Raw genomic sequence first — 17,485 nt, 5'->3', positions numbered from 1 at the left:
TATATTCCTGCCATATAATATCCAACTCATTTACCTCATTACAGTTTGCTTTGTTACCCAGCTTTGTCTAAAGGATTGCTAACATAAAGACATCAAAAATCCTGATAACAATAAAACTCAATACGCACCCGGACAGTAACTGGGGCTTTCAGCCAATGTTTTAAACCCCCAGGCCAGGCTATCATAGATAGCTGACATAAGTTTCAAAGCTGGTGGCTGCTAACTGAAAGCTGTCTTTCTGCCTGACTGCCCACCTATTCCATGGATTTGTATTGAAGGAAGGAAATAAAAGTAATTTTGTTTGTTTGGACATGCAGGTTTGGTTGATTTATTCAACTGTGTGGCACTAACAATGCCAGGGTTAAATAGGTATGGACGTTAGGAAAGGAAGTTTACTCATTTAGAAACAACAACTTAAGTTAAAAAGGACATTCAATTTTTGAAGTAATTCTGCATAGCTTTACTTCGAGAGAGAGCACATGGACTTCAAATAGTAATGGTGTGTTTCCTTCTACACTGATGATCCTGGACCGGTGGTGTGTTCCCAACATTTTCTGATGAATTCCATTTTCAAAATCTTCAGTGTCCTGTGTTGTGGTTTACATATTCATATCAGCACCACATCTTACATTTACTAACAGCAAAAAGTAATTATAGAGTCTGGAAAATTGAGTTTAGAAAAATGTTTTCTGTGGGATTCTCATAAAAAGAAATAGGATCACATAGAATTTGAAGGATGAAAGGCCATAGATCTGAAATATAAACTCAGTTTCTCTCTCCACAGATGCTGTCCGACTTGCTGAGTACTTTCAAAGCTTTCTGTTTTTTTTTTCCAGATTTCCAGCATCGACAGTATTTTGCCTTCATTTTATATTACAGAATAATTATATATCTATCTATATATCTATGTATATAGATAAGATGTCATTCCATTGCTCCACGTTTCATAATATATATTTAAATGATATCTCCAACTAGCTATACAGCCAAATATGTGCTTTACCGATGAATCTCAGAATAACCACTCCATGTCCAGATTTCTTCAATAAACAACAGAATCATTAGTTTATTATAAAACCAGACTTGTCAATTAGAAGGCAAAGCTCATGAATATACAGCATGAAATTTGAAAGTATAATAATTACTCTTTCTAAATATCCTAACTCACACATTCACACACACCAAACAATAAATAAATAAGAGGAAATTTGCCAAAAGGTTAAAAGTCAATACTTCAAGGGAAAAGTATAGATGATGGAGTCCTTGAAATGGTGCCCAGGTTATACAGTTAATCTCTCAGCACTGGTCTGCAAAACATTCAATGGCTCTTGCACCACTTTTGAGGCAGACTTTGTGAAAAAAAAACTTTCAGCCAGTCAATTTCAGCACATAGAGTGATTTCAGAGAAACTTCCATTCACTCTCTGTTTTGAGCCTGGGTCCGGAGCTTCAGGATCTGTTGTGTTCCTTACTCAAGCAGTTGATCTTCCTTTTATCTCCTCCAAAGTAAAATCAAAACCATCTTTTAAACACAGTTTTCCAAGCATGTTTTTCTTTCAAAGTCATCAACTGCCATGTGACCCTTTGGTAAACAGTCCAGGGTGAAGAGGTTTCCAGCTTCTTTAAAACGGCTCAGTTTCCTTTCCTTGAAAAATTGCTGTCTGTTCCAGGAACAGCAGCAACCAGAATCTTTGCATTAACCCTTTAAGGGTCAGTGTCTTTTAAAAAAACACATTCTTCCAGAATGTTCTTCATCTTGAAGATAAACCATTTTCTGTGATTAAAGCATTTAGGACAACTTTGAAAAGCCTAAGATGATTTCAGAATAATTGTTTCAGCAAGAGGAATATTTCAATTCCTTTGATAAGTGACAGAACATTTGGACTGATAAATTCTAGCTCAAGAATAAATCTTATTGTTCATAATCTGATCAAGATTAGTAAATAAGGAACCATTGTCTTCCATCGACTGTACCCATGAACCAAGGTGTTATCTATAATTATCCAATTAAAAGCCAATCAAATTATTCTAACAATAGCCAGAGCCAATCAATGGGTTAAAGTTGCATGGTCTGACATGACACGAAGTCCACTGAAGAGAATAAATACAGGCCAAAATACATTTTGCTAGCTATATGCTGGTCAAAGAATACCTATTTAAATGAAGTAGAAATAACAAGAATGATACACTTTCATGGCTTTATCACCCACTGAAAGACATAACATAACATGTTAAGGTTGGACTTGCTAAGTATACTTTTATATTTTGAGTTGTTTGGAATCAGTCTAGTCCAGGAAGAAGATGGTAGAGGATTTTAATTACAGACACACACTTTGTGTATTAAAACTGAGCAGGCTTATTTGTATGAATGCAATGTCCTTACACATTTGGACTTAAGTAATTCTATGTCATAACTCTGAATTGATTAATATTTTTCTTTGAATTAACATGTTTGAATTTACTATTTGAAGAGTTTTGCCCTCACGCGTGGGTTTAAGTCTCATTCGAACCTGAGAATTAAAATGAATCACTAAGTAGATTGGGTTAATATGGCTCTATTTTATGACATCATCCAAATTTATATCTTGAATTCTTATTGCATGTTCATCTTACTCTTTGCAAGAGTTCCACCCCGTCCAACTTTTATTGAACTCAATTTTCAAGATTCTGTAATTAGTTTTTTAATGTTTTTTTTATTATAAGGAGTGATGCTGCAACAAATCACTGAGCATCCTGAATAAAATACTGAAGAGTTTGGAAATTGATGTAATCAGAAGATGCTGGATGCAATCTGCAGGTGCAGGAACATCAGGGTTGAGAGAAACACAGCATTCCCATTTCAAGTCATCATGCTCTCCTCCAAAATAAGGTTATGCAGAATTCCTTCAAGATATTGCATATCCTTTCAATAAATGTGTTGCTTCTATGCAAATTACTTTTCAACCATCACACTTTTAAACCCTTGCAATATGAGTATCACAGCTTAGTTAACTAATCAACCAAACCTGTATCTGCATGTCTCGCCATCAGACACAATTTACGGTGAGCTCTCAGCTTGTACTAAAGACATTCTTCAACCCATCTCAGACTGTCAGAGAACTTCTTGAACTTTCCTCCCTACAGACAGACTGCACTGTTAATCATATACTCACTCCTGAGGTGGATTCTTATCACCCTTATTAACCTGGGGGAAAGATAAACATAACATTTTGCAATTACTCTGCAGGACTGTCAGCTCTGATAAAACATCACAAATTTGAAATGTTAACTCTGTTTCTTTCTTAACAGATGCTGCCAGGCTTGCTAAGTATTTCCAACAATTTCTGTTTTTATTTCGGATTTCCAGCACCTGCAGTATTTTCCTTTTGTGTGAAACTGGTGGATATCTTTGAAGATGTCTGATGTGGAAGGTTTATAATGGGGTTGCCTGCGGTCGGTGTTAGGACAGCTGCTGTTCTTGACATATATTAATGACCTAGACTACTATGTGTAGGGCACATTTTCAAAATTTGCAGAGGACGTGAAGCTTGGAAGTTGGTGAAGTGAGAGGAGGATAGTATTAAACTTCAAAAGGATATCGGCAGGCTGGTGGAATAGGTGGACAAGTTACTGATGACATTTATGCCGAGAAGCGTGAAATTATTCATTTTTGTAAGAAATAAATGAAAAGAGGCAATATAAATTGAAGGGCACAATTCTAAAGGGAGTGCAGGAGCAGAGATGCTTGAAGGATTTTGGCAGAAATCACTGTCGTGTGGCAGAGCAGGTTGAGAGAGGAGTTAAAAACACGTACGGGATCCTGGGCTCTATAAATGGGAGCATCGAGTACCAAAGCAAGAAAGTCATGATAGACCTGTATGAAACAATGATTCGCCCTTAACTGGAGTGTTGTGTCCATTCTAGGCACTACACTTTTAGAAGAATATGAAAGCATTGGAGAGGGTAAAGAAAAGATTCACAAGAGCAGTTTTAGGGATGAGGGACTACGACTACACAGGTAGATTGGAGAAACAGAGTCATGCATGACATTTCTATGGTCAAGAAGAGCTCCAGCTTACATGCGGAGCTGTGATCGTACTGTGGTTATTTTTGAGGATTCTTGTTATAGCCTATTCACCAGATATGCATCTTCCCGAGGCAAATCTGCTGCAATAGTTTATATGTGGCACCGTGATCGTATAGTAGCCAGTTCTCTGCATTGTACTCACAGCAACCTGGGTTCAAGTCACAGTAGATATTATTTTCAATCGTTTTCTCAATGCGACACCTGCTAGAAGAACAGTTATGAAACAATCTTTAATGCATGAAGAAGTATTTTTGGTGATGAAAACTATTTATTCATTCTAAATCTAGTGCCCTCACTGTCCGTGCTTGATGCTGCAGAATTCAAACCCGCCTTTTCTGCCAGATTTTTCTCCCTTCCACAATTCCAAACCCTCCTTTACTTCCTTTCTTCTATTTCATTGTCACTTTACTGCAGCATTACCTAAACTAACATTCACGTTGAACACTTACATCGTTAAGTAGCTATTCTACCACCGCCGTTCCTGAGGGATCCATGTCCCATTCACACCAATGCCCATCTGTTGTCTTGAAACCAATCAATACATCATCTGTGTTACTGCCAGACAGACAAGCTCTGCCTAAGCTCATGACATTTAATTGGGATTCTAGTGAGTCAGTCAATCGTAGCTGAAGAACTGGGTTTTGTTTAAATAGCAGATGGCGGTTTTCTCTAAGCTGTTTATGTGCATGAGCAATACGAACGTGAGCAATACGAACATAAGAATTAGGAGCAGGAGTAGGCCACTCGGCCCCTTGAGCATGCTCAGCCATTCAAGGAGTTCATGTAACCTCAACCCCACATTCCTGCCTGCCCCCGATAACCTTTCACCCCCTTGTTAATCAAGAATATATCTAGCTCTGCCTTAAAAATATTCAAAGACTCCACCACATTTTGAGCAAGAGTTCCAAAGACTGTCTACCCTCTGAGAGAAAAAAATTCTATTTGTCTCTGTCTTAAATGAGCGACCCCTTGTTTTTAATCAGTGACCCCTAGTTCTAGATTCTCCCACAAGAGGGAACAACCTCTCCACATCAAACCTGTCAAGACCCCTCAGGATATTAAAGGTTTCAATTAAGTCACTTCTTACTCTTCTAAACTCCAGTGGATACAAGCCTAACCTGCCCAGCCTTTCCTTAAAAGACAACCCCTCCATTCCTTGTATCAGTCCAGTAAGCCTTCTCTGAACTGCTTCTATGCATTTACATATTTCTTTAAATAAGGAGACCAATACTGTACACAGTACTCCAGATGTGGTCTCACCAGTGCCCTATATAACTGAAGCATAACCTCCCTACGTTTGCAATCAATTCTCCTCACAATAAATGATAACATTCTATTATTCCTAATTATCTGCTGTACCTGCAGGCTAACCTTTTGTGATTCATGCATTTGGATACCCAGATCCCTCTGAATCTCAGAGCTCTGCAATCTTCACCATTTAGATAATAAGCTTCCTTTTTATTCTTCCTGCCCAAATGAACGATTTCACATTTGCCCACATTATACATCATTTGCCAGATCTTTGCCCACTCACTTAGCCGATCTATGTCACTTTGTAGCCTTCTTACATCCTCTTCACAATTTACTTTTCTACCTATCTTTGTGTCATCAGCAAATTTAGCCACCATTCCTTTGGTCCCTTTATCCAAGTCATTTTATATAAATTGTAACAAATTGAGGCCCCAGCACTGATCCCTGTGGCACACCACTTGTCACATCCTGCCAACCACAAAAATACCCATTTATGCTTTCCTTTAGCCAACCAATTTCCTATCCGTGCCAATATGTTACCCCATACACCATGAGCTTTTATTTTCTGCAATACCCTTTGATGTGGCACTTTATCAAATGCCTTCTGGAAATCGAAGTACAGTACATCCACCGGTTCACCTTTCTTACAGCACATGTGACTCCTTCAAAGAACTCCAATAAATTGGTTAAACAGGATTTCCCTTTACAAAACCACGTTGACTCTACCTGATTGCCTTGAATTTTTCTAAGTGCCCTGCCATAACATCTTTAATAATAACTTCTAACATTTTCCCTATGACAGATGTTGGGCTAACTGACCTATAGTTTCCTGCTTTTTGTCCCCCTCCTTTTTTGAATAAAGGAGTTACATTTGCTATTTTCCAATGTAATGGAATCTTCCCCAAATCTAGGGAGTTTTGGAAAAACTAAAACCAGTGCATCAACTATCGTACCATCTCACATGGATTGGTAAGTTGGGGTGCCACAGCAAGATTCAAAAGTGTTCCAAATTCATCATATCTGGTTGAAAAGAGTGTTTGAAATGAGAGGAGGATAAAGGGAAAGGCTGCTGTCCTTCCATACTACCACCTAATCTTCAAACTCTCATTCCTCTCCAAAAGTCATTGATTGTCTTCATACCTCCTAAATCTATGCCTACCTTCCCTGAAACTCCATGTTTCCATTGCTGCCACAGCACTGAAGAGCTCAAATCCATGCTACAAAGGACACCTCCGTGTCTGTGGGGCACCATCCGTCCTCACACATCTTGACCTCCCAGTCAACCACAGCATCTTCCAATGCCTCTCCTCTATTGTCCATCCGAGTACGGCTGACCTCAATTGGTTCCGCTTACAGCTATCCAATCAAAGCCAAAGTATCTCGAGCAATGGCTCACCCCATTACTTTTGAAGACTCCAAGGGTCTATTGCTGGCTGCTTTCTATCTTTCAGCTATACGCTGCCCCTTGGCACCAACACCCAAAACATGACATCAGGTTTCACGTGTACACTGATGATATCCGTCTCTACTTTGCCATCACCTCCCTGACCCCTCCACATATAGCAAGTTCAATCGGGCAAGGTTCCTTGAGTCACAACAAATGCAATTAATGAGCAGAATAAAGAGACCGCCTAGAAAACTATTGATAGAACATTCATCAAAACATGTCACTCCTTCATAAAGGGACAGTAACGGAGTAGGAGGCAAGTTGATAAAGGTGCAGGGCAGCTTCATCCCTCTGTATGTTTATTTTTTGCTATTTAAAGGCAGAGTGCCACTGTTTGCATGTGGGATTGAAGTAGATATTTAAAGGGACTATACGCGAGAAGCTCAAATCAATAAAACAATGCTATCATTGAATCATGCTGTAGACTCTTCCTTTTATGGAAATCAAACATCTGTTGTATAATTTTACCAGCAATTAACTGGCTCCTGTGAACTCCTACATCTGTTATTTTAATGCAAACTTTAACAAATGATTTTCAACAGGTGTTAAAATGTTAGACTCAGAACTCTCACAAAAAACACATTATACCTTTGTAGGATTATTAACAGTCATTGTTAAGCTGGAAACTCAAACCTGCCATTTCACTTTCAGTCAAAACAGATCGCAGTTTTACACAGTCGCTGATCCAATAGCATGTTTCCAGAATTCATAACTCTTCTTCCTGACTCTAAACACAATTGCAAGGTATCCTTTTGTTCTGTGTTTAAGAGCTGTGAACCATGGGAGAGAGGGCCAGGTCATATTTCTTATATGCCTCAAGGTTAACCCACATGGGGATTCTGCTGTCAGAGAAGAGAGATAAGAAAGACGAAAGTGCAATGTGTCCCTCTCAGTCTGGTCCTGAAGGACTGTGTCCAGTCTCAAGTTCTGTTCTTCCCTTACAATCCTTCCCCCAGATTATCTTTTCCGAGCTCCAGTAAGGTAATGCTGAACACTCTGGTGGGAAAGACAAAAATCTAGAGAAATGAGTTCAAAACAAAGCTGATTTATTTCACATTTATCCAGAATCTTAAACTCAAGTCTCTCACTGGGATTATTAACATCAACAAAAACAAAGCGCAATTGTCATAATGAACATGGTTCAATCCTGATGTCACGAATAGCAGCAAAAAATGGCAGAATCCAAAGTTTGCAGTCACTTGTGAACTCGCTGGTGTTTCAACAGGTTGGATGACACCGTGAATCCTTTCCCGCAAGTGGAGCAGGTGAACGGCCTCTCGCCAGTGTGAACTCGTTGATGTTTCAGTAGGTTGGATGAACAAGTGAATCTCTTCCCACACACAGAGCAGGTGAACGGCTTCTCCCCACTGTGAACCCGTTGGTGTTTCAGCAGGTAGGACGAACAAGCAAATCCCTTCCCACACTCTGAGCAGGTGAATGGCCTCTCCCCAGTGTGAACCAGTTGGTGTTTCAGCAGGTAGGAAGAACGGCCAAATCCCTTCCCACACACAGAGCAGGTGAATGGCCTTTCCCCAGTGTGAACTCGCTGGTGGGTCACCAGATGTTTTTTGCTTTTAAAGCTCTTCTCACAATCGGAACATTTAAAAGGTCTCTTATCAGTGTGAACAAGTTGATGTGTACTGAGCTGGGATGACTGGGTGAATCCCTTCCCACATGCGGGGCAGATGAATGGCTTCTCCCCAGTATGACTACGCTGATGCACAGTGAGGTCCGACGATCGCCTGAATCCAATCCCGCAGTGGGAACACCTGAACGGTCTCTCGTCAGTGTGAACGCGTTGGTGGCATGTCAATTCCCAGGAACTTTTATAGCACTTCCCACAGTCTGAACATTTAAAAGGTCTCTTGTCAGTGTGAACTCGCCAATGCTTGCGCAGGGCAGAGAAATGAGTGCATCCCTTACCACACATGGAACATGTGAACAGTCTCTCCCCAGTGTGCATGCGCTGATGAATTTCCAGCTCAAATGGGTAACTGAATCCCTTCCCACAGTCCCCACACTTGCATGGTTTTTCACTGGTGTGACTGTGCTTGTGTCTCGACAAGCCAGATGATCGGCAGAAGCATCGACCGCAGATGGTACATGTGTATGGTTTCTCTCCGCTGTGAATGGCGCTTTTTGCTTCCATGTTCAAAGACAGAAGATGCAGGCCCAGATGAATTGTGTGATGAATTAGTCAGATCGTGATGTTCCTGTCTGAAACTCCTCCTCTTCTAATACCTTATGAAATCAATTGAAAAGAGGTAAAAGGGGTCATGAGAGAGAACCAATAAAAACAGGCTGTCAAATGTAGCTCATCTAGAATCTGGAAAGTTTGTGGAGCCAGTGCCAGAAAATAAAAGTGACCATGAAAGCTGCTGCATTGTTGTAAAAACCCAACTGATTCACTAATGTCTTTAAGGAAATGGGACCCACTGAAAGGTCTGGCCATACAGAAGACTCTGGCCTCCAGTGGAGGAGAGAGGCAGAGAAAGAGGTGGGATAGTGAGGCAAGGTGAAGGAGAAGCACTCTGTGCACCTGCAGCTTGAGCAGAACATTGCAGAACCTTCCAACATGGGTCTGCCACCTGCTAGAACAAGGATAGCAGCTGCATGAGAAACCACTGCATCCAAGTTCCCCTCGAAGTCATACATGATCCTGACTTGGACATATATTGCCACTTCTATATTGTCAATGGGTGAAAATCTTGTAATTTTGACTGCAGTGGTTCAAGAAGAAGGCCCACTATCAAATAACACTAGGAATTGGCAGTACATTGTTAGTCTTGCTAGCAATACCTACATTCACATTAAAAATTATAAGTAAATGCATATGGTAAAATGGATTAAAACTTCTACAGAAAGAGTTGCTCCTAAAACAAGTCAGGATTTTACATTTTTTGGGCATTGTCTGTTTTGCAACCAAATTTCCCCTGCAGTCTACCTCTTTTGACAATTTCATATTTGGCATTGTTGTGCCCTACTGGGTTGAAGCTCTCAGGGGTTAAAATGGGCAGTTCCTCCTCCATGTCCACTCCAGCTGAAACTGATGCAAACTGACTCTGGAGCCCAGGGGCCATCTTCCACAACCAACTGCACCGCAATGCTAACAGGCTCTTAATTGCCCTGTCTGTGTCTAGGCACAGTTCTGTGAGCAATGCTTGCAATAAAACAGATGCAAAACATAGTGGATTCTGGAAATCTGAAGTACGAGAGAAAATGCAGAAAATACTCAACAGATCAGATACCATCTGTGGATGGAGAAACATATATAACAACCTTCTGTCAGCCTATATTAGAACACTTACTAACAAGGGACAGGTGGTGTTGCAGTGGTATTGTTGTTGGATTAGTAATCCACGAACCCACGGTAATGCTCTGGGGACCGGGGTTCGAACCCCCTACAGCAGATGGTGAAATTCGAATTCAATGAAAATCTGGAATTCAAATGAAACTCATGCCCTTTACAGAAGGGAATCTGCCATGCTTATGTGGTCTGTCCTACATGTGACTCCAGGCCCACAGCAACGTGGGTGACTCCTAAATGGCCTACAACCCACTCAGTTATATCAAACCGTTACAAAGCCTCAAAGGAATGAAGCCAGTCGGACCACCTGGTATCAACCTAGGCACCAGAAATGACAACTCAAACTCAGCCCTGGCAACTCTCCAAAGTCCTCCTTACTAACATCTGGGGGCTTGTGCTTGTGCCAAAATTGGGAGAGCTGTATCACAACCTCGTCAAGCAACAGCCTAACATAGTCACACTCATGGAATCATATCTTACAGGCAATGTCCCAGACATCACCATCCCTGGACAGATCCAGCAGAGGTGGTGGAACAGTGATATACATTCGCATGGGAGATGCCCTAGGAGTCCTCAACATTGACTCTGAACTTCATGAAGTCTCATGGCATCAGGTCAAACATGGGCAAGGAAACCACCTGCTGATTACCATGTACCAGCACCATCACCAAACCCCAACCTCAACTGATGAATCAATGTTCCTCCATGTTAAACACCACTTGGAGGAAGCACTGAGGGTGCCAAGGGTGCAGAATGTACTTTGGGTGAGGGACTTCAATGCTCATCATCAAGAGTGCTCAGCAGCACCAGCAAAGACCGAGCTGGCCGTGTCCTAAAGAACATAGCTGCTAGACTGGGTCTGCGGCAAGTAGTGAGGGAACCAACAAGAGAGAAAAACATACTTGACCTCATCCTCACCAAACTGCCTGCTGCAGATGCATCAGTCCATGAGAGTGTCGGTAGAAATGACCACCGAATAGTCCTTGTGGAGACAAAGTCCCATCTTCATATTGATGATAACCTCTGTGGTGTTGTGTGGCAATACCACCATGCTAAGTGCGATAGATTTTGAACAGGTCTAGCATCTCAAGACTGGGCATCCATGAGGCGCTGTGGGCCATCAGCAGCAGAAGAATTGTACCTGACACAATCTGAAACCTCATGATCCAGCATATACCCACTCTACCATTACCATCAAGCCAGGGGATCAACCCTGGTTCAATGAAGAGTGCAGGAGGGCATGCCAGGAGCAGCACCAGGAATACCTAAAAATGAGGTGATTACCTGGTGAAGCTACAACACAGGACTATGTGCATAATAAACAGTGTAAGCAGCAAGCAATAGACAGAGCCAGGTGATTCCACAACCAATGGATCAGATCTAAGCTCTGCAGTTCTGCCGTATCCTGTCGTGAATGGTGGTGGACAATTTAACAACAATGGAACAGGAGGCTCCACAAATATCCTCATCCTCAATGATTGGGGGAGCCCAGCACATCACTGCAAAAGAAAAGGCTGAAGCATTTGCAACATATTTCAGCTAAAAGTGCCAAGTGGATGATCCATCTCAGGCTCCTCCAGAGGCCCCCAGCATCACAAATGCCAGTCTTCAGCCAATTTGTGGTAGCAAAAAATGGCTGAAAGTGCCGGATACAGTAAAGGCTACGGGCCCTGACAACATTCCATCAATAGTACTTAAGACTTGTGCTCCAGAAGTTGCCACATCCTGAGCCCAGCTGTTCCGGTACATCTACAATGCTGGCATCTATCTGGCAACATAGAAAATTACCCAGGTATGTCTTTTACACAAGAAGCAGGACAAATTCAACCCGGTCAATTACTACCCCATCAGTCTACTTTCAATCATCCATAAAGTGATGGAAGGGGTCATCAACAGTACTATCAAGCGGCACTTGCTTAGCAATAACCAGCTCATCGACACTCAATTTATGTTCCGCCAGGACCACTGAACTCCTGACCTCAATATAGCCTTGTTTCAAACATGGACAAAAGAGCTGAACTCCTGAAGCGAGGTGAGATTGACTGCCCTTGACATCAAGACAACATTTGACTGAGTGTAGGGAGTCCTAGCAAAACTGGAGTCAATGCGACCGAGCGGGAAAACTCTGCACTGGTTGGAATCATGCCTAGCACAAAGGAAGATGGTTGTGCTGGTTGGAGGTCAATCATCTCAGTTCCAGGACATCACTGCAGGACTTCCTCAGGTCCTAGGCAAACCATCTTCAGCTGCTTCATCAATGTCATTCCTTCCATCATAAGGTCAGAAGTGGGGATGTTTGCTGATGATTTCACAATGCTCAGCACCATTCACAGCTCCTCAGATACTGACGGAGCCCATATCCAAATGTAGCAAAACCTGGAAAATATCCAGGCTTGGGCTGGGAGGTGGCAGATAACAATTGTGCCACACAAGTGCCAGGCAAGGACCATCTCCAAAAGAAAGAGTCCAACCATCAGCCCTTGTCAGTCAATGGCATTGCCATCACTGAATCATCCACTACCAACATCCTGGGGATTGCCATTGACAAGAAACTGAATTGGATTAGCCATATAAATACTGTGACTACGAGCAGGTCAGAGGCTAGGAATCCTGCAGTGAGTAACTCACCTCCTGACTTCCCAAAGCCTGTCCATCATCCAAAATCACAAGTCGAGAGTGTGATGGAATTCTCTCCACTTGCCTGGATGAGTGCAGCTCCAACACACTCAAGAAGCTTGACACCATCCAGAACAAAGCAGCACGCTTCATTGACACCCATCCACAAACATTCACGCCCTCCAGCATTGATACACAGTGGCAGTAGTGTGTACCACCTACAAGATGCACTACAGGAGCTCACCAAGCCTCCTTAGACATCATTTTCCAAACTCCCAACCACTATCATCTAGAAGGACAATGACAGCAGACGCTTGGGAACACCATGTTCCCCTTCAAGCCACTTAACACCTTAACTTGGAAATATATCACTGTTCCTTCACTGTTCCTGGGTCAAAATATTGGCGCTCACCCCCTAACAGCACTGTGGGTATACCTACACCACATTGACGGCGGCGGTTCGAGAAGGCAGGTCACCACCACCTTCTCAAGTGCAATTAGGGACCGGCAATAAATGCTGGCCCAGCCAGCGATGCCCACATTCCATGAATAAAAAATAGCAAAGAATGGCGGCGGAAATTCCCACAATTACCCGCGCTCCAGAAACCGTTCTATTCAAGGTGCTTATTTCCCTAGGCGCTCAATGCGCATGCTCCCCAGGGCCAGACGCGGGGCATTCTGGACGGCTCCTTTGTTTCGCGACGGACTCGGTGGAAACGGGAGAAGAAACCGGGGAGCGGCGGGTAGGATGGGGGAGGCGCTGCACCATCGGTTTAACGGTGCTCCCACCCACCTTGGGCCGCTCTTCTTCCGTCCGCTGGGCCTGGCAGTTCTGATCCGGGACCTGAAAGCCGCACTCGTTGCTGCTCAGGCTGCGTTCGCCCCCGCTCAGCTTCCTGGCGCCGCACCGCGCATGCTCCCCGCAGACATTGGTTCTTCAGGGGCGGGGCCTTCCTGCGCTTGCGCGTTGCCGCCCTTCTCATAGCGATGACCCGTCTTCTGTGACGCGGCGCATTCTGGGTACGGTGGCCCGCCATTTATATTTAGGGGAATTGGGTGACAGTTCATGCGTGTGTTACGGTCGAAAATTCGAATGGTCTAAAACAGTGAATATTGTTCACTCCTGCTCCATTCCAGTGTCGCGAATAAGGGCGACATATTAATAAATCATAGTTCATAATATCTTTGACAGCATCTGTGGACAGAAAGACAGAGTTAACGTTTCGAGTCCGTATGACTTTTCTTTAGAGCTAAAGGAAGTAGAAATGCGGTGAAATATATACTGTTTAAAGGAGGTGGAACAGGTTAACTCTGTCTTTCTCTCCACAGATGCTGTCAGACCTGCTGAGTTTTTCCGGCGTTTTTTGTTTTTCTTTCAGATTTCCAGTATCCACAGTATTTATAATTATAACATCTTTATTGCGGGATTCACTTGCTTTGAATTTAAATCGTTGAATTTATAAATAGAATCATTTCTCAACTCAGATTCATGGCCTCTTTTTTTTCTTACTCTGAACCTCACCTGGCAGTGGAATGTTGACGAGTGGTTATCGATTGCCCTGTGAAAATTCAGGAAGAGAGCACAGAGGCTGAAGGGCGAAGGAGGCACCCTGTGCTTCAGGGGTGGAACCTGAGTCGATCAGTCAGGTGAGCCAGTATGAAGCCCTATTTAATAATTTATCTTTTTAAAGTCAATTGAGATTGATTTTGTCAACAAAACAGATTTATTTGTTAGCCTTTTGTTTTCCTGTTATGTGTTTGGCTTATTATACTCATCAGCTGAGAGCAGTGGAATAGCCTTTCAACACTCACTGTCGATGTTCACACAGGTAGATTGAAATCATCAAGTGGCTACATATAGGAAAGAATGTGGTAAGTAAAGAACCAATCCCGGCCCAAGTCAGCACCCTCAGGGCAGAAAGAAAGTCGACTGAAAGGAAAACTGTGGAAGATGATAAAATGCGATTGAATTTCAGCACAAGGAGGATGGAGAGTGTGTGCGATGGGGTTTTACAGTTTGGGGAACAAGAAAGGGAAACATTTCATAGAAGCTAGAATTGCCCGTTCTGAATTTCTATCCTGTACTTATAGCGGTGGCTTTTGTAACCTACTTTTACAGGTTATTAGAAGGGCGAGATTTGCTGATAGGAAACTCAAACGAAACATTACAACAGGATCTGGCAGACCCACTCCATTCATCAGGCCTGACTTACATCAGCCATTGAAGGTGGAAGGAAAATTGTTTGCCTGTTTTGCTTATGGAAAAGGATTTCAAACATCAGTGTGGCTGGAAAAGCACTGAGACATAAGTACACCAGAATTGGAGTGTTCTAGTGCACCAAATGTGGAACAAGCTTTAATCAGTTACATAGCGTGAAAAAAGTTGTGCCATTTATAGTCGGGAGAAACTGTATGTGTTTTTGTGTGGACAAGGCTTCAGTTGATTGTTCAGCCTGGAGAGACACAAGGACACATGCACCACGGAGAAACCGTGGAAATGTGGGGACTGTGGAAAGGGATTCAATTATCCCTCCAAACTGGAAACCCATCGACGCAGCCACACTGGGGAGAGGCCATTCACCTGCTCCCTGTGTGGGAAAGGATTCACAGAGTTATCGAAGCTCCATGTGCATGTGCGAGTTCACACTGGGGAGAGGCCGTTCACCTGCTCCATGTGTCAGAAAGGATTCACTCAGTTATCCACCCTACTGGCACACCAGCGTGTTCACACTGATAAACGGCCATTTAAATGTTGTGAATGTGAGAAGAGCTTTAAAAGCACAAGTGAAGTGCTGACACACCAACGTACTCACTCTGGGGAGAGACCATTCATCTGCTCAGTGTGTGGGAAGGGATTCACTCAGTCATGCTCCCTAATGAGACACCAGCGAGTTCACACCGGGGAGAGACCATTCACCTGCTCTGTATGTGGGAAGGGATTCAGTCATTCATCAACTCTGCTGAAACACCAGCTAGTTCACACTGGGGAGAGGCCATTCACCTGCTCTGCGTGTGGGAAGGGATTCACACGTTCATCCAACCTGCTGATACACCAGCGAGTTCACACTGGGGAGAAGCCATTCACCTGTTCCATATGTGGAAAAGGATTTTCTCAGTCACAACATCTGCTGCGACACCAGCGAATTCATCTGTGACGCAGTGTTTAGATTCTGCTCTTAACAACCAGTGTTTGTTTCTGCTGCTGATAATAACCACTATAACTGTGTTGGAGTTTAATGTTCTGGCTATCTGTCAAATAAATCAGTTTTGTTGGAAACACAGTGCGTTGTGTTATTTATTTTTCCAAGATAAGAGGAGATTGATAATAAAAAAACAGAAAATGCTGGAAATACTCAGCAGGTGAGGCCACACTTGTGGAGAGAGAAACAGTTAATATTTCAGGCCTGTAAGCTTTCATCAGGATTGGGAAAAGTTAGAAATGTAATAGGCTTTTAGCAAGGGTTGGGTTGGACAATGACAAAAAGGACTGTGATAGGGTGAAAGATAGGGGAGATTGAAAGAGAGAACACTTAGTCCTCTCAGGCCAAAGGGAATGGAGATGGGGCAAGAAAAGAAACAATGAAACAAAATTTATGTCTAGAACAAGTGTGATGCTGACTAAAGCAAAAATAAAAGAGAAAATAAAGGAACAAGCGAAGAAAAGGAAACAATGCATGTGCCTAGATTATGGGATGAAATTCTTGAACTCAGTGTTGAGTTTTGGAGGCTGTAAAGTGTTTCATTGAAAGATGAGGTGCTGTTCCTCCAGCTTACATTGAGCTTCACTAGAAAAGTGCAGTAGACAGGGCAGAAATGTCAGCATGAGAGCAATATGGAGAATTGAATTGACATGCCACCAAAACCTCAGGGTCTTGTTTGCGGACTGAACAGAGGTGTTCTGCAAAGTGGTCACCCAATCTGCGTTTAGTCGCTCCAATGTAGAAGGCAACACGTTGTCAGCAGTAAATACAGCAGAGTAGATTGAAAGAAGTACGTGTGCTAAACTTAGAAGGAGTGTTTGGGGTCTTGGGCCGTGAGGAGAGATGAAGTAAGAGTGTTACAAAGAACATAAGAAAGAGGAACAGGAGTAGACCATTCAGCCCTTCGAGCCTGCTCCACCATTCAATAAGGTCATGGCTGATCTTCTTGTGTTTCGATTTCCACATTCCCATCTAACCCCAATAACCTTCGATTCCCTTGCCTAACAAGAATCTATCTACCTCTGCCTTAAAAATATTCAATGACCCCGCCTCCACTGCCTTCAGAGGCAGAGCGTTCCAAAGTCGCACAACCACCAGAGAGAAAAAAAATTCTCATCTCTGTCCTGAAAGGGCGACCCCTAATTTTAAAACAGGGTCCCTAGTTCTGGACTCACCCAGAAGAGGAAACATCCTTTCGACATCCACCTTGTCAAGGCCATTTAGGATCTTGTATACTTCAATCAAATCACCCCTCACTCTTCTAATCTCCAGAGGAAACAAACCCAGTCTGTCCAACCTTTCCTCATAAGACAACCCACTCATTCCAGGTATCAATCCAGTAAACCTCCTTTGAATGGCCTCCAATGCATTTATATCCTTCCTTAAATAAGGAGACCAAAACTGCATACAGTATTCGAGGTGCGGTCCCACCAATGCCCTGTATAAGTGAAACATCCTTACTTTTATGTTCACTTCCTCTCGTAATAAAGGATAGCATTCCATTAGCCATTCACTGCATTTGCAGGGAAAGGTGCCATGGAAAGGGAAGGGGGTGTTGGGTGAATGAGGAATGGACCAGAGTAACATAGAGGGAATGGT

General features: G+C 42.9%; 2 protein-coding genes across 2 annotated transcripts in view; one reads left to right on the top strand and one right to left on the bottom strand.

The window, feature by feature from the left end:
- Positions 1 to 15,963, top strand: part of LOC144695151 (uncharacterized) — a 52,600-nt gene extending 36,637 nt beyond the window's left edge. Inside the window, exon 6 of the mRNA XM_078566048.1 lies at positions 15,163 to 15,963. Within this exon, the coding sequence (XP_078422174.1) occupies positions 15,163 to 15,841 (679 nt within the window). The 3' untranslated portion in view covers positions 15,842 to 15,963. The remainder of the gene's footprint in view (positions 1 to 15,162) is intronic.
- On the bottom strand, positions 7,789 to 13,609 carry LOC144695806 (uncharacterized). The gene is made up of 2 exons (XM_078566794.1): positions 13,480 to 13,609; positions 7,789 to 9,004 (listed from the first exon to the last, which is right to left on the bottom strand). The coding sequence occupies exon 2, from the start codon at positions 8,910 to 8,912 to the stop codon at positions 7,959 to 7,961; it is 954 nt and encodes a 317-aa protein (XP_078422920.1). The 5' UTR covers positions 8,913 to 9,004; positions 13,480 to 13,609; the 3' UTR covers positions 7,789 to 7,958.
- Positions 15,964 to 17,485: the final 1,522 nt, after the last annotated feature.

Source organism: Cetorhinus maximus, chromosome 21 (assembly GCF_964194155.1).
Source record: "Cetorhinus maximus chromosome 21, sCetMax3.hap1.1, whole genome shotgun sequence".
In the NCBI taxonomy this organism is placed as follows: Eukaryota; Metazoa; Chordata; class Chondrichthyes; order Lamniformes; family Cetorhinidae; genus Cetorhinus; species Cetorhinus maximus.
Note: the sequence above shows the minus strand (reverse complement) of the source record. Positions and strands in the feature narration are given on the sequence as shown.